Source organism: Capricornis sumatraensis, chromosome 17 (genome assembly GCF_032405125.1).
Source record: "Capricornis sumatraensis isolate serow.1 chromosome 17, serow.2, whole genome shotgun sequence".
In the NCBI taxonomy this organism is placed as follows: Eukaryota; Metazoa; Chordata; class Mammalia; order Artiodactyla; family Bovidae; genus Capricornis; species Capricornis sumatraensis.
The window spans coordinates 75,973,697-75,996,026 of NC_091085.1; the positions used below are offsets into that span (position 1 = coordinate 75,973,697).

Consider the following 22,330-nt stretch of genomic DNA (forward strand, 5'->3'; position numbering starts at 1 on the left):
AGCGCCTGCCTCCCTGTGACAGCACAACTTCAAAAATAACCGCCTGAGCCTGGCCTCACAAGGGGCGAGGGCTGTGGCAAGCGTTTTGCACACATTATCTTCTCACTGAGCGACAGTGGGCATGTGATTCAGCCTCTGTGCCCAGTTCATTCACGTGTAAAACACATCAGGAACGCCCACACCAGGATCACATGACTCAGGGAGTTCCCTGGTGGCCTGGTGGTTAGGGTTCTGGGCTCTCACTGCCTTGGCCCTGGTTCAATCCCTGGCCAGGAGCCAGGGTCCTGCAAGCCACACAGCACTTACCTGATTAAAATTGATCAAGTGCTTCAAACAGTAAGGAGTAGTTGGATAATTTTATAAAGTTTAACAAAAACGATTCATGGCCTTGGAACAATGAAGTAGTTTTAAAATAAACACATTTTTGAAAAAATAAAAAAAAAAACCTCATCATATACTTGTGCTCACTCCGCACAAGCCACTTGCTCAAGGTCACTTATCAGGTGATGAGTGAGCCCTGGCCTGGGAAACCGCCACCCTCTGGTCTCATCTGCGTGCTGCCCACTGACCCAGGAACTGCAGCCCAGTGCTCTGTTCTGGGGTCCTGGCATGTTGAAGGTGTTCCGTGTTAGTCTGTTATACGCACAGGGCTATGCCTTTTGAAGATCCGTGTGTTTCAAAAGGGCAATAAAAACATACCTACAAAAGAGTCATGGAAAACTTGATGGAGGCAAGAACTCAGTTAGAAGCCCAGCATTTCTCAGAGCAGAAGAGGAGCCACAGGCAGCGTGCCGTACTCCTAGGTCCAGACAGGGCACGTGCAGCCGGGAGACAAGTCTCATGCCACTGATTTCACAAGAGGGGTTGGAGAGGTTTATTAGCCCATGGCAAAATACAAAATGATCGACCATGACGACAGCCACACCTATGAGCCACTTGGCACTGTGGTCACATCCTACAGGACATCCCTGGTTTCACGTTTCCTAACAGGCTGCCTGAAGAAGTGAATGCTCTCAAACCAAGACCAGAGCACAGAGGGATTCCAGGGACCACTGGGGAGGAGAGAGCCTGAGAAAGCCCTCCTCGATCAACGTTGGGGGATGGGGGTGGGGAACTCTGCCAGCCAATTTGAATTTCCAAACTTAGTAAGTAAGAGGGACACAAATGTGCAAGTCAGGGTCTCCTGGCTCGGGGCCAGGGGGTGGGGGGCAGGAGAGGCAAAGCCACAGTGGCAGGACCTGACAGCAGGTTTCTACTTCTTCCTCCCGCCTCTCTCCTTGAGCGCCAGGTGGATGACGGCACCGTTGGCCATGTTGTAGTAAGCCAGCGAGTTGGAATCCTTGATGAAAATGCCCTAGGAAATAGAAGGAATGCCTCAGCCCGGGGCAGTGTGAGCACAGTGAGCTGCTTCACAGCTCCCAACACTCTTAGCAAACACAGGGGCTTGAAGGCAGGAGGGGCAGGAACGGGAGTGGTGCAGGGCGAGAGTGAAACACTCCCAAGAATCTGGCCCCTAATCAACCTACGAATGCTGACTCTCAAATCTTAAGATCTTGCGGCCAGCTACTCCAAGCCTCATTTTACAGAGGAGGAAACAGGCCTGGAGTAGGGATCAAAAAGGGCGAACACAGCAGCCCCTGATTTGGCAGCGCCAGGGTGGCTGGGCCGCCACCTGTGTCCCAGCACAAAGCCGGGCTGCCCGAGCCCATGCTCGCTGGGGTGGCGCCACCCCCGGGGCAGGAACCTGCCAGAGCAGCCCAAGTCTTGTCCCCAGATGTCACTGAGACGTCCAGACCCCACACAAGACTGTGCTGTGACCCTGCCAGAGCCTCACTCACCCTGTCAGACTAACCTGCCCCAGCACCCGCCGCCAGCAGCATGGCTTCTAGGATGGACTCACAGGGCCACAGCCAGGCGCCTCCCCACTCCTGATCCCACAAATCACTTAGCTTCTGGGACAAGAGAGAGGACAAGGGCGGCTGACACCCAACTCACCTCGTACTGCAGCTTCTGTTTCCCTGCTGGCATGCCTGTGGCTTCGTGAATCTTCACCTTGATGACAGAGACCTGTGGGACGGAGGAGCGGTCAGTCACCCCTCGCTAAGGTCAGCTGGAGGAAGCGTCCCCGAGGCCTTGGTGGCCCTGCGCCTGAGGCCAGTTGGGGGCAGCAACTCTTACCTGGTCTGTGAGGGGGAGGGTGAAGACCAGCACCTGTCCATTCAGTTTCCATTCCGTCTTATCCTGCATGTTGGGCACCTGGACTTTGATAGACACTGGACCCTGCAAATCAGGAGTGGCCATTACGCCCAGGAAGTCCTGGGTCAACCAGGAACTACGCTCTCTAGTCCTGGGCCCTCGAGACAATGTCACTTGCCCATCAGGACTCCTGGACTCTGGCCTGATTCACTACTGACACCAGCTGTGACATCGAGCAACTCACTCCCCTTTTCAAGAACTGATCTCTTTCTTTAGAATGATCCCTAACCTGCCTAACAGTGAGGCTGGAGCTGAAGAAGGGACATGCAAGTGCTCTGCAAGCCTCAATAAGTACCACAGGGGAAAGAACATGAATTGTGAGGTCAGAAGACCTGGGTTCCCAACTCAGTGAAGCAGCTGATCACAACTGCTGGCCGGTGAGGCTGCGAGCCTTCAGTAAAAGGTGTGGTTCTATCCCAGCACTTGAGTAGGTACTCAAGAAATGGAAACTACTGTCAGAAACGAAAAAAAAAAAAAAAGATCTGCTCAAATGCCCTGGGGCAGTGGGGCTGCCTCCTCACTAGAGCCTGCCAGCTTCCCCAGGCCCCGGAAGTGCCGAGGTTCCCAGCTCTTGTTCCTAGTACCCCAACAGGATCCCTACAATACAAGACTCCTGAGGGCGGCAACTGGAGGCAAAGGTCACAAAGAAACGAAGAATTGTCCCCAGGATTTCCTCCTGTGTCCTGAGCCCCATTCATACTGGAGTCCGGCTGCCTGTGCAGCTGGGTCCAGGGGGGCCGCTGACAGCTGACGGCTGACCCCACATTAGGCATGCTGGGCACTTGGAAGCCTCAGAAGCCTCCTGGGCCTCCAGCAGCTGACCTAGGTCCCAGCAGCCAAAACCACGGGAGCAGCTCAGGGTGGGCCAAGACGTGTAACAGGGGCGGGACGGTTCCCCCGACCTGTCTGGACACTGCAGTGTGGGCAACTCTGGGTCACATGCCTTGTTTCTGCGCAGAAACTCCTCCTCGGGCATGAGGCTGTCCTCGGTCTTCAGTTTCTTAGACGCAGGCTCGTCTTCCATGGGAGGCGGGGGGTGGACAGGTGGCATGGGGGCTGGAGCAGGGACAGGTGCCACAGGCGGGGCGGGCACAAAAGCTGCAGGGCAGGAGCGAGCAGCCACATGAGTGGGAGGAAGGCGCCCAGGACTCTGGGGGCTGACGGTGAGGGGAGACTGCACAGGTTTCCACCTTCTCCCCGTCCGAGGCGTGCAAGACCACTCCTGGCTGAGTCTGGCAGCCAGTGAGCTCCCCGGCAGGGGACCTGGGCACCTGCCCAGACTGGGTAGCAGGAAGCTGGAGGAAGGGCGGGACTGACGGAAGGAGCAGGGGCTGCCCACAGGATCCATCGTCAGGCCTCAGCGCCCGTCCAGGCCTGACCCCACCGAGCACACATACCCCAGCTCTGTCCCATCAGCCTATCTCCCCCAGGAGCCAGGAGCCCAAGCCCCTGCACCCCAGGGATCTCTCACAGAGCTAAGCTAAGGCTCTTCTCTGGGCTGGAGCCACAGCTGGAACAGCTGGTGCTCCCCTCAGCCACTGCCCTGCTCAGGGCTTGCCCTGTAGCACCGACCCAGTGGCCTGGAAAGTGACATGAGACACTGACCTGTCGGCACAATCATGGGTGGTGGGCGAGGTGCCATGATAGGAGGGGCCGAGGGAGGCATGGGCACCACGTTGATCCTGGGTGCATGGATGATCGGCGGCATGGGGGCGATCACCGAGCCTGGGGGCAGCCGGACCACGGATGCCATCGGGGGCCGGGGCATGACGGGTACTGCGGACACAACCGTGGTGCGGACGGGAGGCGGCATCTGCGGGCGGAAGGGACCCACGGGTCACAGGAAGCCAAGGCTACACCCCAGGGCACACCAGCCGGCAGCTGACCCCCTGCAGCCTCTGGGGATGAGCGCAGCCTCACATGGGGCTCTGACAGAACCACACGGAGAGAGACCCAGGGCGACACTCTTGCCACTTGGGACTCCACCCACGAGAGAGAAACTGAAGATGCCCTTGACTCAGTCCACTGGACTCAGGCCAACGGTCCTCCAAGGCCCCTTCAGTCCTCCTGGCCTCCCTGACCCAAGCCTGCTTCTCACATTTGCCACCCGCCTTCCTCCCAGTTCCAGCCCTCCCACACAAATGGAAGACCAGGCTGGAGGTTCCCACTTCTAACTAAAGGGTTCTTTTCTCGACTTGACCCATTCTGCCCTCGGGCTCCTATGAGACCACCGCCCTGGGCTGGCACCATCCAACCCAGGGAACCCAACTTCAGAGGCCCGTCGGGGTGGCTGCGGGCTAACCGCGGGTGGCCGGGGCACCGACGTAATAGGCGGGGCCGAGCTGGGGATGTTGGTGGCTGAGGACGGCGGTGGCGGCTGCTGGGGGATCTCGCTGGGCTTGCTTGGGCCGATCTTCTCTTTGGTGTCATCCTCTGGCACCAGGCCCTTCGCCTTGTGGATGGCCTCAATCTGCTCCTGGAGGGTGATGTTGGCCTGGGCGGCCTGCTGGGTCCGGGCCATGCTGCCAGAGTGGCCGTCCCAGGTCACCTGCACGGGAAGCAAGGCCACACTGGTCAGGGCTCCCAGAACTGAGCGTGAGTGGGGTGCTGGCAGCAGGAAAGGCGGAGGCAGTCACGGAGCCGCACCTTCTCTTCCGGCTTCTGGATCTCCTCCTCGCCAATCTTCTTACCGATGGCTGTTTCCTCTACACCAAAGATGTCCGTACGCCGCTCGGCCAGCTGCTTCAAGCTGCTCTCGATATCCAGACCTGGATAGAATCAGGGAACACAGAGGAAAACTAATCCCGGTGCCTGTCCAACAAGATGGCGGCTCAATCGGTGCAGGTGGAGGCTGTTCTTACGGGACACAGCTGTCTGTGGGTGCCAGGGCCTTGCGCCGGCCCTCTGAGCCTGGGGAAGGCCGACTGATGACCACTAGGCCTGGAAACCGGGGCGTGTCCAACCCCTACTTGACGAAAGGCATCCGAGCGGACAGGGCCACACGAGCAGCGTGGCAAGGGGGAGTGCGGACTCTGGGAGGGGCCTCCAGCCTCCGGGACAGTCCCTCCCTCCCTGCAGGGCTGCTCCTCACAGTCAAGGGGCCAGTGTGTTCAAGACGCTCAGCGCCCTCCAGCCGCCACAGCCTCTACTCTAAGACGGCCTGGGAGTGAGCACCCCTCCCGGCTGCAGTCAGATCCTGCTCCAGGATGCCGATGGGCACACACCACCCACCTCGGGGGCCCGCCTCTGCAGGAATCCTCTGCAGGGTTTCTAGGAAGCGGGCGGTTCTTTTGCGGCTTCCTAGACCACACCTATCCTCAAAAGCTCCTGGTGACCTCAAAGCTTTCTACATTTGATTAAAGCGTGTTGACCATTAACTGTAGAGATCCCAATGGGCCAAAGCGAGTTAGGGCTGAGTCAAAGGAGGGGTGCGGTCCGAGCGGGGAACAGCCCGCCTCACCTGGCGCGTACACCTCGTCGTCGCTCTGCTTCTCACGGATGGAGCGATCCCGCTGCTCCAGCCAACGGGGGTCGAGAAGCCCAATGCGCATGTGCTCCTGCATCTTGCTGGCGGGGATCTTCTCCCCAGTGATGGGGGACACAAGATACTCATCGGCAGCGGGGGCCGCAGGCAGTGGCTTGGACGCTGAGAGGCGACAGAGGTGGCCGAGTGAGAACCCGGGTGGCAGCCTGGGTTGAGAGGGTGCTGCTTCATCCCTCCACTGCCCACGCAGTGCCATGCTTGCCCAGGCCCTGTGCGCTGAGCCAGGGCACCACAGATGACCAAGTGCCACGCCATGCCGTGAGGCCCACAACACAGGGGCTCTCAGTGCCTACGACAAGCCCCCACTAGCCATCCTGGAAACAAACACAGGTCTGAGAGACACGAGGCATAAAAACGGAACCCACCTTTTGGGTCATAGTCCTTCCGGACAATGACCTGGTCTGGAGTTGGGGGCAGAGGAGGTGGCATGGGCGTCTCCGGGGGGGGCGGCACTTTCTGCCCTTCCTCTTCATCATCCGAACCCTGAAAAGCAAGGCAGTAGTGTGACTCAGGGCAGGAACGAGAAGCCACCTCCCTGCAGCTGAGCGCGGCAGCTCGCAGGGTGGCAAGCAGCCGAGGCCCCTGCCGGCCAGCATCCCTGTGCTAAGCTCCCCGGGCAGCCGGGGCCAGCCGGCAGCAGGCCAAGCAGCTTCCTCACAGCATGAATGGCAGTGCTGGGGGCTGTGGTGCTGACACTCTGCCCAGGCATTTCCAGCAGCTGGCACCAAGCAGTCCCAGGAGGCCAAGGGCACTTAACGTGCTGGGGAGGGCCACAGAGGGCAAGTCAGCGCTCAATGGGAGCCACGCAAGGAGCAATGCTGGGAGGGAGAGAAAAAGTCAATTCCCACAGACACGTGGGCCTTTCTTCGCAGGCTGCACACAAATTCTTTCCAAGAGGAGGAAAGCAGCTTAGCTCTGGAGACTCTAAGCCTGTGGGGAGGCCTGGCTCAAAGGGGCAGAGGCACCCAGAGGAAGCACAAGCTACAGTCAGAAAAGCTCTGGAAACTGCTAATCGTTTGGACCTAGGCTCAAAACATCCAAGTATCCGGGACAGAGGGTTCCCTAAGGAAAGCCGGCCTGGGGGCAACAGTGAGCGGGGCCTCTGGGCAGAGGAGGACGGTCACCAAACAAGCCGACGCGGCTCGTGGACCCTCGCCTATGAAGGAATCTTTGTTGCCTGAGCTGGAAAAAGGGGCGCCTTACTCAGGACCCAGGCCTGCTCTCAGGGTTCACGAGGGGGCTGGCACACTCACTCTGATGGAGGAGCGCACCCCTTTGCCCTTGGCTCCAGGGAAGAGTCACCCCAGACCCCCCAAGAGCGCACCTCGTCCATGTCTTGTACTTGGGTGTCCTGGTCCAGCTGGGACGGAGGCTCCTCCGCCTTCTCCTGTTTCTCGTCCTCCTCATCGGACTCAACCTCCATCTCGACCTCCTCGCTCTCCCCAAACTTCTCGTAGCGCTCCTGAATGAGGATCCGGGCCCCCAGCTCCTCCGGGGTGGTGGGCGGGGGGAAGTTCCCTGGCAGAGGGCGAGCAGGAGTCAAGGGAGGGCTCCACAGACACTCCTGTCAGAGGCCCGTCAGGCGGCCTGGCCCACGCCGTCGGCTCTCACGGCTGGGGCCGCCTGGTCTCTCTCCCACCCCCAGAGGCCCACCCAGGGCCGGGCACAATGCTATCTGCTGAACTGAGAGTAACTGGGGCAGTGGGAAGACCGAAGTCCTCTGGAAACGAGGAGGGGACAGAAGCCTCACTGGGATCCTCCCGCTCCCCGGGGACAGCCTGGCCTGCTCCCCGGGGACAGCTTGGCCCACTCCCCCAGGACAATGGCACCAAGCTCCTGGCTCCGCCAACGGAAGTCATAGACCAACCTTGCTCGTTGGGTTGGAAGTCCACTGTTTCCACCACCACGAAGTCATGCCAGTCGATCTGAGCGTAGGCGACCCGCTCCTTCTCCTTCTCCTCCTCTTCCTTCTTCCTCTCACGCTCCTGGAACTTGGCCCACTCCACGCGGTAACACACCTGAAGGGAGGAGAACGGCGCGGTGCTGAGCTGAAATCAGGGTTGGCTCCCGAGGAGGCTGTCACCTCCAGGGCCTTCACCAGAGTCAGCGTCTCCTTCAGAACAGGAGGCTGCTCTGCCCACCAGGGGGACTTCCTGGAACAGACTATGGAACCTGCATCTGGTTTTAGCCAGGCCCAGAGTCTGGACAGGATGAAAATCTGAATGCCAGAGACCTCTGTCTGGGCCCCAAGGGCAGCTCTCTGTTAGAACCTCAAAGTTTTCTGCTTGAGTTGGCGGGTTGCGAGCAAACTCCTCCCTCCCAGGAAGTCTGTGTGACAACCACGTGCCCACAGGAGCTGCAGCAGCCTGACCGCCTGCACAACAGAAGGCTTCAAGCAGCCTCCCAGAACCGGCAGCATCAACACGCCTGGTCTCCTGACTCTGAAAACCGGACTTCAAAACCGGACTTGGGCAATTGTCGCCCAAGAACCCATTCAAAAGCTGGCTTCTAGCAAGAGAAGAAAACCGGAGACCGAGAGAAGTGAAGAGGAGAGTGGCAAGTTAGGGACCAGGGAACCCAGGTCTCTTTGGTCTTTGCAGCCTCAGTGCCCTTCTTCCCCCCACGACTAAGGTGTCGATTCAGAGACCATCTGCAGACATACAGCAGGACCCACACGCTGGGACCTGTGCTGGACTTCCCTGGCGGCACACCTGCCAACGCAGGGCACATGGGTTGGAACCCTGATCTGGGATGATTCCTCACGCCTCAGAGCAGCTAAGCCCGAGCGCTGGAGGGCCCATGTGCTGTACCCGCTGAAGCCCACGCGTCCAGAGCCTGTGCTCCGCAACATGGGAAGCCCCCACGCCGCACCAAAGAGCAGCCCCCGCTCACCACAAGCAGAGGCAGCCGCACCAAGTGACGAGACCCAGCACAGCCACAAAGAACAGGACGATCAGAAAGGAAGGAAGGAAGGTCAGCCTACCTGGTCCAAAACTTCCCGGGGGTTCTCTGCCTCTTTCTTGAGTTTCGTAAATAAGCCTTTGGGTGGAATCAAGATCTGAAACACAGAAAAGGTAAAGCAACTGTTAGTGCAGCACAACACGGGACAGAGTGGCCTGTGGAGGAGAAGGGAGAGCACGGGATCACGGGACCAACCTCACTTAGCGGGGCAACGCTAGGCACGTTCCTTAACCTCTGTGACTTGGCTCGCTTCTACAAAACGGTGACACCGCCACTTAAAGGTGGCACTGTCAACTTAAAAGGCTGCGAGGATTCGCAGGGAGTATGCAAAAGCACCAGCAGATTACCACGCACACCGTCAGCATGCAGTGACTGCCCCCGGGGCGGGTCTGCCTTTCCGCTTCTGCACACGCCCCCCAGGATCCCCAGCGACCGTGCTGCAGACTGCGGCCCACAGGTTCCCCCTCCCTGGACTTCCACGCCCTGACTTCTCTGGAGCATTTCATCCACGGTGTTTATCCCCACTGGACACACACTAACGGTGCACTTGCATGGTGCCCCCTCACTAGACCAGTCTCCACAAAGACAAGAGATTTCTGTCTTCAGTTCACTGCTGCATACCCAGAGCTTGGAACAGGGCCTGGCACGCAGAGCTTATTTGCTGAGACAGCAAACGGTGGCCTCATGTAAAAGAGCCACTCTTTCCAACCAGCCCAACCGTACCCACGCTCACTGGCAAAGCGGCTCAGCCCCGCTCCACCCTCCTTGTCCCCCTTCCCCAGAACCACATCTGTTTCTGGAATTCCCGAGTCCAGAGCCACATCAGCACCCTCAGGTTAGAGTGCTAAAGGTCCATACCCACGCTCTGCGGGAGAAGGACCAGGAGTCACCCCTGGAAGCACCCTGCTAGGGCTGGGTGTTAACCCAGCTAGCACCCAGCTAGCCCTGGAAGTTAACCCAGGGCTCGCTAATAACCCTCGGGTCTGGTGACTTGAATGACTGTTCAAGGCCCCACCCAGGAGCGGGCTCCCTGCAGGCGGCGTGGATGGCGCACTGGCAGCAGTGTGCGCTCCCTCCGGCGCCCCCCAGGCACCTTGGTGTACTGCTCCACCAGCTTCGTGAAGTAGTTGAAGAGGCTGTGCTGCGGGCGCAGGAAGTCAAACTGGTAGTTGCGCTGCTCTTTCTGCATCAGCTGGGTCAGAAACTGGCGCCCATTCCTGGCCACAAACTGAGCCGTCAGCTTCACCACGTCCAGGTCGAAGGCTGAGATGGAAGGGGGGTCTGCGATGAACTCAAACTCGGGAGGGGGCTCCTTGGGCACAATGGTCTCTTGTATCACTTGGGCTTGAACCTAAGATGCAAAGGGAATGTGAGGCGAGAGACAAGGGGTGGACTGGCTCCAGAGACGGGGCACGCACGCACCACCGGAGGATGGCATGGCCCCCTACTCCTCTGTCAATCACACGCATGCCCCAGCATGTGGCGGGAAGAGAAGCCCAACTCAAAGAGCGTCAATGTCTCGGCCAAGTGTGGCCTCGACTCCCTGATGGCTTTCTGAGTGAGAACCGTGTCTCTCTGCGTGTCCACTGCTGCCCTGAAACTGAGGACCGAAACTGGGTGGCAGAAGATCCAACAGGGATGGTTTATTAAATCCCACCCAAAGGGGCAGAGGATGTAGGAAGCCCTACACGTGTGCAGAGGACCTCCCCTTCTGGCCTCCACACGAACCATGAGGTGGCCACAAGTACTGTGAATTCTTTCTATACAGGAGCAAACTGAGGTTGCCTGAGGCACCAGGAGTAATCAACTGCAATGTACGCTCTCAGAACCTTCTCCAACCTTTCCTTCCCACCGTCACACAAGGGGCAGCCTTTGCCACCACGGCTCGGGAGGCAGCAAAGAGAAAGGCCCAGTCCAGGTCTACACAGGAGGCAAAATGTGTCCTCACTGACAGCCCGAGCCACCCCCAGTGCTCCGAGGGCATGAGGGCAGGCCACACACAGGGGCCCCGGGAGGCAAGACAGGGGCCCACAAGCCACGCCGTGGCACTGCCCGGACGCCACGGCCAAGGCAAGGAGCAGGGACTGGGAGCCTGGGCTTCAGGGTCGTGACTCCACGGCCCTGGGTAAATTGTGCTTCCCTGGGCCTCAGAGTCCTCGTCTGAAAATGGGTCATTTTACTGGCTTCCTCCCGTAGCCCCTGTGAGGCACCAGTCAGACAAGGCCGCCAAAGCTCGGCACACAGAGGTGGACAGGCCCTCAGCCAACGCCAACTGTCAGCAACCCTCTGCTGTGAGAGCCTCAGCACGCACCTCTGTAAGATGCAGACAGAGGCCTCACGTTTCTACCCACGTGGCTGTGGGGTGTGGACAGCAGGTCATCGTCTCCCTCCCTCACCCCTGGGGCAGCGAGGCACAGGGCCGGTTCCCACCTTCTGGGGCAGCTGCTGCTGGGAGGCCTGCTGCTGCTGCTGCATGACCTTGGGGATGGCGGCCGAGGGCTCCTGAGCCTTGCCCTCCTTGAACTCGCTGACCTTGTGCCGGTAGTAGGCATGGTAAGGGTCGTTGGGGTTCAGGAAGTTGAACTTGGGGTTGTTGATCTCGTTCTGTCGTATCCTCGCTTCAAATTCAGGTCCATTTCTAGTAAAAGGGAAAGAAGAGAAGCATCGATACTGCAGCCCTCTCAAGTGCTTGGACCAGAGTACGGCTCACTCAAGTCCCATTCTTGCCACCACCTACCACTCAAACGGGCCCCTCCCGTGGCTGGCACAGCAGATCACCTCCCCGAGACTCCTGGCATCAGCGGCCAGCGCCCCCGCCTCCTGCAGCCCATGCAGGCCCCAGCGACCCCAGGGCCTCAGACCTCCGTCATTCCTGCAGCACCTCCGCCAGTCTCACCCTCTCCAAAACCATCTCGTTATCGCTCTTCTAATAAAATGTATTCACTTCAAAGAAAAGTACTTGAAAAGGAAGGCATGGGAATCCCCTGGTGTCTAGGGGTTAGGACCCCATGCACTCTCACTGCACTGCAGAGGGCTCCGGGGGGGTGGGCAGTGGGGGTGCTGCGGGGGGAGGGGGCAACAGGGGGAGGAAGGCGTATGTCACTACTTCAAATAAAAGTCGTTATGGCTTTGCTGACAAAAGGCAATACAATGAGAGCAATGCAGCATGGTTCAAGTTCAGTTCAAAGTTTGCTGAGACTGAAAGCAGTTCTTAGTCAAAAAGCAGGATGACTGAGTGCTTGGGAGGCATCAAGGGTGTGTTAACACTAAACTGAGATACTGTCCTCTAGCTAGCAAGAATGAGGAAAAAAAAAAGACAATGTGAACAGGATTTAACACCTTGGACAAGTACTGGCTATAATCATCTCCTTTACTACTGGGTGGGACGCATACAGGAAACACTGCTCTGCAGGCCCGGGGGCCGAGCTGCAGCATAAAGCACACTCACGGGACAGCAACGTGACGTCAGGGAGGCCCCCGTCTCTCTGTATCTGGAGGAGTTTCCCACACGCACCCTATGTCCCCAGTGTGTATGCCTTTAAACCCTCAGAATGAAAAACGTCCCTCTCATGATTTATAGGGAACCCTGATTTTTTAATAAAGAGTCCCAACAGTAACATTTCAAGGTGTCACATATCCACAATACCGGTATCAGTCAGAAAGTGCACTCACCTTAAAGACACAAGATATGGACGTGTTCAAGTTTTGGGTTCACTGCTGACTTACCAAGTTACTGAACGTCTCTTTGACCCAACTTCCCATGGTAAAATATGGCTAAATACCACCTTCTCTCTCTACTCTGAAGTAGTGAGAGAACTGATTAGTGAATGAGAAGCCAAAGTCTATTGAACCGCACAGGCCTGAACACCCCAGGGCCTGTTGCTGCTCTGAAGGCTTGAAGGGGCTGCGCTATGAACAGGAGAGGTGACTTGGGAGCCAGGAGACGTCTGCGGGGCCTCCCTCACTCCTCTGGCCAGAGCCCCGCTCTCAAGAGCGCCCCGGACACATCAAGGGGTGGCTCCAGAGGCCGGAGGCAGCCAGGCCAGCCCCCGTCCTCAGACTTGCACGCCCCGGCCTGGCCAGCTGAAGAGGAGGCAGGGCGCAGGCAACGCTGCACCGCACCTGAGCCGCCGTCATCAACACCCCGGCCAGCTCCTCTGCAAGTGCTGGTCACGCTCGGCGGTGTGACTAACACCACGAGGTCTGGGTGTGACCGTGTGCTGGTCCAGCTGAAACCCCATGCTCGAGGAAGGGTTCCCCCACCTTAAAATAATGTGAACCACACAAGGTCGATGTCCACTTAAATACGGCTAAACCAGGCCGCCACCCAAAGGGCTGCTAAAAAAGGGGCTCTGGTTGTCTCCTCTACCACCACCTCCTAAGCCATAACCTCACATCTGCTAACAATCCGAAATATAAAATGACGAGAGAACAGGCATGCTTATTCCAGGCTACTCGGTTGCTTTAAATTAGCTAAATGCTGTTTAGAATTATATCCTCTAACATAAGGAACAGATTTCAGCAGGAAAAAAAAACATGAGTCTGACTCAACCCAGCTGGTGGGACTTTTTAAGGGTAATTTCCACTTCAGTTTCTTGACAGGAAAATGCAGGGAAGGGAAGACCAAACCTAGAGAGAAAAAACTCCTTTTTGAAAACCACACTGGGCTGGTGAATTTTACTCACTCAATACATGTGAACCCCACACAAGTAAAGCCGAGGGTCCTGCATGTTTGCTTTAACCCACCCTGAGAAACTGATCTGTCCCTTCACTGAAACACTAACGAAAGCAAGTTCACAGATTTCAGAAATGCTTATAAGGCCATCGGGGCTTCACAGGTGGCAAGGTGGTAAAGAATCCATCTGCAATGTAGGAGACAGGGCAGGAGCCATGGGTTCAACCCCTGGTTCAGGAAGGTCCCCTGGAGGAGGGCATGGCAACCTGCTCCAGTATTCTTGCCTGGAAAATCCCATGGACAGAGGAGCCTGGTGGGCTACAGTCCAGGGGGTCACCAAGAGTCAGACACGAGTCAAAGTCAAGATCTAGAGATGCGGACATACAGATTTATTATTAAGGGAACTTGGAAAGAATTCTTATTTCTGTGGCTGGCACAAAATGACTGGAAAGCTGTTTGGCAAAATGTTTAAGAAATCTTTAAAAATGCTCTTTCAGCCAGCAATGTGCCACACAGAGTTTTCTTCTAGGAAAACATTGAAAAAGGGAATGAAAATGCTCAGAGACTTCCTCCCAGCTTTATGCACCAAACTGAAATGCCGGAACAACCTCCAAGGAAGACACAGAGCAGTGGGCCAGGTCAAGGAAGGCCAACACCGCAACATGGTGCGTCTTCTCCAGAGGGGGCCATGCAGCAGACCAGGGGCGACCCAGGAACACGCGCACAGCACAGGCAGGTGGGGAAAAGCAGGGTGTGACAGCACCTCCACCAGTACAAGAGCCAAATAGAATGCCCGGAGGAAACAGGAAAAAGTGAAAGCAGCTGGGAGAATCTACTCTGGTTGTGAGACTGGCGATTCGTCCTCTAACACCTTCTTCCTGTTTATTGTCTTCAGAATATCCGGGGAAAAGGAGAAGAATGAGTGTTGCTATGAGATATTAAAATTATGCACACAATACCTGCTGCCCTAAATCAGACATGCCCTGATAACGTTTAATGAGGCACAGAGCCGTTTTAACCCAGTATCCAGGCTAATCAAAGCCTTGGAAATGTGGAAGGTTAATCTATACGGAGCCTGACACGGTGAAAGACGTCAACCAGAGGAACCTCTTTCTATGTTTCATTTAATAAGAAGAACCCATCTACTCAATGATGTTCTTGCCTTAACCAAAGCTAGCCCACTCCTAGACGGGGACACTGTCCCGGGGTCAAGGTGTGGTTCCCTGGAGAGCGCAGGCCTGACTGCGGGCAGCGCTCTGCTCGAGGCCGGCTACCGTTTCCATGCAAGCAACCGTGCAATTCAGCAGCAGCCAGAAATCCAGACTTACGGTGCAATCTCATTTCTAAACAGTGACAACCAGTTCAAAAGTTAATGCCCTAAACCAGGGATGGTTGACCTTTGGAGTCAAGTGGCCATCAAGGAGACTCCATCTGAGGAAGCATGGGTGTGCTCAAGTATAATGGAGAGGGACAAGAGGAAATCCAGCTGACTCCCATGCCATCTGGGCCGACAGCCACACGATGCACCCGACTGCACCCAGGCCCCTCTCTCCGGCCTTGCAGTAACTCTGCGAGGGGCATGTTATTCCATTCCGCAGCTGGGTCGGGAACGCAGTCCTTGCTCATGAGACAGTCCACTCCCTGTTCTGTCTTCCTCAGGCCAGCAGCTCAGACACGGACACACATCTCTGACAGAACAGTCTTCCAGGCACTTCTTCAGGCCTGGTTAGGAAGCACGGGTTCTTGGTGACGCTGGAGCTGGGTGGGCCTGTCCTCTGCCACTGCCAGACCGTGTTACAGATGCCAGTTCTGCCCACAGCCGACCTCACATCACACTGTGGTCTCCAATGAGCTGACAGGCCTAAGCCGATAATGCCACTCTAAAAACCCAGGTGTTACCCTCGTGAGAATTCAGTTCTGTGCTAAAACTGTGACCCACACGAGCAGGAGCAGCTACGTTACCTGGCCACGAAGCTGGCAGTCTTGTCAACGATGTTCCTGACCTCCGGAGGAGGGTAAATAATACCCACCACGGGCTTGGAAGGGGTAGAATCCTCCTTTGAAGATGCTTCTTCTTCTGTGGGCTGTGAAAACAGGAAAAGGAAGGCCTTGAAGTTTCTGGCTTAGTGTCGGATGCCCACAATTAAACTCCTCTAGGATGTTACTGAGAACACAGACTCTCTCCAGTTCAATTCATCACGACTTCCTGGAATTAGGAACCTCTGCTCCAGAAGAACCATTTCTCTCAACTGCTCTGGGCCTGCACGGGACTCTCCCAGGGACCAATGAAAAGAGCAGCCTCCCTGGCTCCCCCTCGCTGGACTATCTCCGTGACACTGGGAGTCTGCATTTTCACCAAGCGTGCAGGTGACTCACATGTGTGGGCAGAGGAATGATGGGACATGGATCTGACCACATTCTGAGAAACCAGAATCCAGAAGGCCATGTTTGTATCCCCACATCCCTGGATATGCCTAATACAGGATATTTCACCACCGTCCGCTGAATAAAGAAATGGGAAACTCCTTGCTGGCCACTCCTGCCTTGAATGCCCTTTCCCTCTACACCCACTCGACGGTCTAAACCACCATTCAACGTTCAAGAGGTTTGTGAAACCACTGGAATGCTCAGCGTTAACTGCCCTGGAAGTTCCAATCCTCTTTCCTCACCAGCTTCTTCCTCTAACAAAGGGTCAAGCCTCTCGTGTTAGAAAGTTCCTCCGCCGCCCTCACGTTCCTGACTGCCACCACCTCCCCCCTCCCCCCGGTAGCTCAGCAGCCCGTGTGCCCTCAGTCTTGTCGCCCCCACTTCCTCACCTCCCATCTGATCCCCATTCCTATCAAGGGCTCTTGCCAAAGTCAAGAAAGACAGCCTACGGCCAGCTACTGTGGTTATCTGGCCGTGAGACCAGTGACCACCCCGTCACAAGAGCCTCACCTCCCGGGCCCTATCCTCACCAGTCTCTCTTGCCCACCATTCCACCCAAGTCTCCCTCCTGGCTCCCGTTTCACCCCCTGACCTATATTGTGAGTGTCCCCCAAATTCTGTCCTCTTTTCAGACTCACACTGTCCTCAGTAGGCACTGACAGCGCATCCTCCACTTCCCCAGCACCTCTAGGCCACACCATCCCGCCCACACCAATGCCCCCCGTCACTCTCATGTGGCCACAGAGCTGTAAGAGCCCACGGTCCCGGGCACTTTCATCTCTAACCACCCTCCTCATGGACGGCCAACCGTGCCTCCAGTCATCCAGGGCAGAAACGTGGGTCTCTTCTTTCCTCAACCTCCACATTCAGTGATAAGGAACATTTCTCAAGCACAGAGTAGGTTCTACATCCTTTTCCGAGCACCTGAAGCATATCACACCTATAAGCCTTACGGGCCCGTGACGTTAAGCATTCTCACTACTGTCACTCTGCAGATGACAAGCTGAGAAACGGAGACCTCTCCCTGAGGAAGCCCACGTGGCAGAACCAGCATCCCAGCGCATCAGTTCAGAGGGAGAGCTTGCACATCAGCCCTTCCGTGACGTCAGCGTGCCGGCGCCCTCTGCCCCACGCCCCAGCCACAGGGTAGGCCAGGTCCTCAACGTCTTTCAAATAACATGACCAGTCTTTCCTCCGAGCAATTCTCCACATCACTGTCTACCTCCATTTCTGCAACACAAACACGTCAGTCTCCAGCTTACATCCGCTCTTCTCCCAAAAGCCTGCCAGGAAGAGTTCAAATCGCCAGTAATACAGCTCTTAAGTACCACTTTCCCAACTCCATGCTTTAACCTTCTTTACCCTTGACTAGAAGCACTGTCTGACTGAGACCTCAGTATCTCTGCACTTAGGTGGCTTTACCTGGCTTATTTTTCCACGAATACTGGGAAAATGCCAGGGTTACAGAGGTACTTGCAGTGGTCAACAGACAGGATATGCTCAATAAATAAATTTGCTGAATGAATAAAGAATGGTATTTGCCTGCCCCATCACCTACCTGGTGAACTGACTCATCCTTCTAATCACAACTTAGCTTACATCCCATGGGCCTCGCCTACCTTAAGCTCTCCTCTAGCCCATAAAAGCGACGTGGATTAGAATTGCTGCCTCCACTGTTTAAAATAGCCAAGATGTGGAAGGGCTTCCCTGGGAGCTCAGCTGGTAAGGAATCCGCCTGCAATGCAGGAGACCCCAGTTTGATTCCTGGGTCAGGAAGATCCCCTGGAGAAAGGACAGGCTACCCACTCCAGTATTCCTGGGCTTCCCTGGTGGCTCAGACAGTAAAGAATCCACCTGCAATGCAAAAGACCTGGGTTCGGCCCCTGGAGGAGGGCATGGCAACCCACTTCAGTACTGCGTGGAGAATCCCCATGGACAAAGAAGCCTGGCGGACTACAGTGCATGCGGTTGCAAAGAGTCAGACACAACTGAGCAACTAAGCACAGCACACAGCACAGGACATGGAAGCAAGCCAAATATCCATCGACAGATGAATGGATAAAGATGAGGTGCATGTATATGATGGAATATTGTTCAGCCGCTAAAAAGAATGAAATGATGCCATCTGCAGCAACATGGACGGACTCAGAGAGTGTCATGCTGAGTGAAATAAGTCAGACAAAGAAGGAGAAATACGTATGGCCTCCCTTATATGTGGAATCCAAAATGAAATGATACAAATGAACTTACAAAACAAAAGGAGACTAGCAGACTTCGAAAACAAATGTATGGTTGCCGGGGGGAGGAACAGTTAGGGAGTTTGGGAAGGTCATGTACACATTGCTATATTCCAAATGGATAACCAACAAGGACTTATTGTCTGTCACAAGGAACCCTACTCAGTTACGTGGTAGCCTGCGTGGGTGTGGGATGTGGGGGACAACAACTGCGTGGATATGCATGGCTGAGTCCTTTGCTTTGCACCTGAAACTACCACAACACTGATAATCAGCTATATTCCGATACAAAATAAAAAGTTTAACGTTTAAAAAAGAAAGAATTCCTGCCTCATTCCTAATACCCTGCAATTATCACTCTGCAATTATTGACCCTGTCTCTCCTCCTTAGCTGAATCTTTTTAAGGGCTGTCTGAAACAGTATCATTTGTGGTGACTGAGACGATATTTACCAGTATTCTCTCATATCTGTCTCCCCACTAGTCCCTGAGCTCCCTAAATAAAGCACGAACTGTGCTTCACTCATTTGGCTAATATCGTAGCCTGGCACGGTGCCGGGCTTACGGTAAGCAGAAAACAAACGCTGAGAGTTAACATTCAAAGATGTACCCTGCAGGCTGGGTAACTAGGGACTCCAGAGCAAAGGCTGGGGGCCGGTGGGCCCAATTAACCACACAAGACCGGAGGATGCGCTAGAACAGGGCTTCTCAAATGTTAATGAATCACCGTGGGATCTTATTAAAAACGCAAATTCTGATTTTAGAAGATCTGGGGTGGGAAATCAGCATTTCTAATCAACTCCCATTTGCTGCTGGTCCGCGGACCTCAGTTTGAGAACCACGGCACTAATAAGGCTTCTTCCGCTACCCGAAGGCAGGCGGGAAGCGCGCTGCCTCCTGGGACTTGGAGTTCCCCCCCAAATCCTCCTAAACGGCAGCTCCTTCCTGCACGAGTTAGGAGCGCCCGCGTCGGAGGCGAGGGCCCAGGCCTGCTCAAGCGGCCGGTGGAAGTGCAGAACTCGCCGTACCTGTTTGGGCTCGGTGGCCGCGGGCGGCGGCGGGGGCACCGCCTGCACGGGTCCGGCCGGCATGACTGCGACGCTCAGGGCTGCCAGTCCGCCTCGGTGTAGGTGAGCGGTGCGGCGTCAAAGCGCCTTCCCGCACCAACAATACGACAAGCTCTCAAGATGGCGGCGGCCGACCGAGTTGTCGCCGAGGGGGCGAGGCTGACGCACGTCCGGGTCCGCCCCTTCTCCGTGACGTCACTTCCCGCCCTTCCCACGAGCGAGACGCCGTTGCCATGGCAGCGGCAGGGGAGCAGGGCTAGGTTTTGCACCGGATCCCCGGAGCTGCAGGAGCGCCTGGGGGCAGTTACAAGAACCCGCCAGACACAGGGGCTGAGGCTGCGACGCCGGAGACTGGTGAGACTTTTTACATCTTCCGCCCCGAAGCCCGGATCCCCCTCTCCTTTACTCTGCCAGGCCATTTCCCCTCTCCCTCCGACCCCCGCCTTCTAAATCCCGGGTTCTCTCCCACTGGGCTCCCACTTTGGCCAGATCTCCGCCTGCCTATTCTTCCAAGCCCTTCTATACTTCAGGTCCACATCCTCCAGACCCCTTCCCAAGTCTCAATCCCTAATTCCCACTGGTCCCTTTTCCCGCGGTCCTGTCTTTTCCAGTTCCACCCCCGCCTTCCGTAGTCCCGCCCTCCAACCGGGTGGACCCACTCAGATCTAGGTTTCTTCTTTAGGCTCCACCCCTCACGTCCGCAGGTTGGTCCCGGCGGGCCACTTCCCCGCCCCCTGGCACACCACGATCCCCCTCTTTTCGCTTCTCCTCCTGGGGGCTTCTCTTCCCTTTCCCCTCTCCCCTCCCTCCTAACTCCAGAATGTGTCTGGCTCTGAACCCTTGCCTGGACTTCAGTTTCTTCACCGATGAAATGGGGGTGTGGCGGGGGGAGTGATAGGAAAAGATGCCCTCCCAAGTCTCCTCCCGTGTCTCTTTCTCACACCATAGCTGATTGATGTTAGTGTTACTATTAACGTTGAATTATAACGATAGTTAGGATTTGTTGAACATGTACCATGAGCCAGACTCTGTGCCAAACACTACATGCATTCCGTCATTTGTTTCCCAGAGCAACTCATTTACAGATCTTCAATTTACATGGTGGAGTGGGAATCCAAACCCAGGCCTTTCTTACTGTTTACTGGTGCACTTACTTGGTTACTTGCTTTGTCTTCACTGGATTTCTTCAGTATCCCCCCGGGGTATCCAGGCAGTTAGCAATCCTGAGTCAGAGACTGACGCTGCTATATAGATGGGTTTAGAGTTTCCAAAGCATTTCCATGGGTGCACTGGTCAGGATATGTGAAATCGCTCAGTCGTGTCCAACTCTTTGCAACCCCACGGACTGTAGCATACCAGGCTCCTCCATCCATGGGATTTTCCAGGCAAGAGTACTGGAGTGGGTTGCCATTTCCTTCTCCAGGGGATCTTCCTGACCCAGGGATTGAACCCAGGTCTCCCGCATTGCAGGCAGATGTCTGAGCCACCAGGGAAGCCCACTGGTCAGGAGGTAGGCATAATCTTTACCTGAAGGGTAGGGTCCCAGGCCTTAAGACAAAGAAGGGACTTGAATGTTGAACAGAAGCAAAGGAAAGGTTCCTTCACTCCTCTGTGGGTTAAAATCCACCTTGGGCTGAGGGACCTATGGAGAGGCAAGGTTACCAGCTGCTCCCACCCCAGGCTAGTGGTGGCTCAGTTAGTGCCATCACTTGTGTGACCTCAGAAGCAGTGCAGGGCTGGAAGCTTCAGGCTGAGGATTCTACTCAAGACCCAGGAACGATGGAGAAAGCTTGTGTCCAATGCTCCTTCACTTGACACACACACACACGTGGTTCTCAAACCAGGCTTATATGTGCAAATTCCCGCTGTTCGGAAGAAATGATGCAGGGTAACCTCGGATGTCTTTTCAGTGTTGTGTTCTCCTCTTGTATATTCTTGCTGCTTTGGCATTTGCTGCTGCTCATCAGGATCAGAATCTGGGGCCTTCCCTGGTGGTCCAGTGGTTAAGAATCCACCTTCCAGTTCAAGGGTTGCAGGTTTAATCCCTGGTGGGGGAACTAAGATTCCACATACCAAGGGGCTAACTAGGCCCACCCACCACAGCTACTGAGCCCAAAGGCCACAACTAGAGAGTCAAAAATAAATAAATTTTTTTTAAAAGAACCATAATCTAACATCTGGCCCCAGAGGGCCACTGTAGTTATTTGAGGGCGAACAGGTTATTGTGTCTTTGTGTCTACACAAGCAAGCTCCTGAGTTCCAGGTCCTTTACCTCCTGAGAACCCCTCCTCCCACGCTGGGATTTCTTGTTTGCTTTATTTATTTCCTTCTTGCAATTCCAGGAGGGAAACCCAGAATGTTTCAGTCAGTTTTTCCATTTGTTTCTGCCTCATCCTTTGGGGACATAACATCTCATGGGTGATATCTCAGGAAACGTCATCAATGGGGCAACATATGTACGTGAGATGTTGACCTGTGTGTGTTTGTGACCTGTGTGCATTTCCACCCATATCACCCCAGCTGTGGGTGGAACTGCTGTACTGACACAGCCATGACTTACTTCCTGCAGCGACCCTCAGCCGTAGGTGGTGCTTGCTGGTGGCCTGGGCTGTGTGCCCTGCTCTGTCCCTATTCTTTAAAGACAGTGCCCAGCACATAGTAGCTACTCAGTCATCTTTCTTTTTTTTTTTTTTTGCTTACTGAACACTGGATCTGACCCCCGCCCCCTGCTCTGTCCAGTGCAGTGGCCACCAGCCCATGTGGTGCTGTATTTGAAAGTGGTGGCTGGCCCAAATTGGGATGTGCTGTGCATGTCACATAGACATTGGATTTTTAAGACAATATCTTTATACTGATTTCACATTGAAGAGATATTTTCGGGATAGTAAGTTAAATAATATATGTTATTAAAATTAATTTACCTCTTTTTACTTTTTTTTTTAATGTGGTGAGTATAGAATTTTCAGTCCCGTATGTGGCTCGCATTGTATTTCTTTTAGACAGTGCTGCTCTACAAGTAGCACTGCCTGAAGTCAGAGCAGAGATGTTGGACACAAGAATGCCAGCTCCCTGAGTGACCTCGGCCTAGCCCCCTAACTTCCCAGAGCCTCAGTTCCCTCATCTGTTTAAAGGAGGTGGACTTGGGGAGTGACACCCAGCAGGTC

At 55.4% G+C, this 22,330-nt stretch overlaps 1 protein-coding gene across 1 annotated transcript; it reads right to left on the minus strand.

The window, feature by feature from the left end:
- Nucleotides 1-791: 791 nt before the first annotated feature.
- On the minus strand, nt 792-19,282 carry SF3A1 (splicing factor 3a subunit 1). Its single transcript, XM_068989700.1, has 16 exons — nt 19,128-19,282; nt 15,399-15,520; nt 11,192-11,399; nt 9,855-10,112; nt 8,784-8,858; nt 7,668-7,818; nt 7,125-7,318; nt 6,166-6,283; nt 5,717-5,902; nt 4,903-5,024; nt 4,559-4,804; nt 3,862-4,069; nt 3,200-3,354; nt 2,179-2,280; nt 1,996-2,067; nt 792-1,354 (listed from the first exon to the last, which is right to left on the minus strand). Exons 1-16 carry the CDS (start codon nt 19,188-19,190, stop codon nt 1,253-1,255), a joined length of 2,382 nt encoding a protein of 793 aa, XP_068845801.1. The 5' UTR covers nt 19,191-19,282; the 3' UTR covers nt 792-1,252.
- Between the last annotated feature and the right edge of the window lie 3,048 nt (nt 19,283-22,330).

Coding starts and splice junctions, on each gene's coding strand:
- SF3A1 (XM_068989700.1), bottom strand. CDS start 19,190: ATGCCGGCCGGACCCGTGCAGGCGGTGCCCCCGCCGCCGCCCGCGGCC. Junction 6,284..7,124: donor AAGTACAAGACATGGACGAG/GTGCGCTCTTGG, acceptor CTTGCTTTTCAG/GGTTCGGATGATGAAGAGGA. Junction 1,355..1,995: donor AACAGAAGCTGCAGTACGAG/GTGAGTTGGGTG, acceptor TCTATTTCCTAG/GGCATTTTCATCAAGGATTC.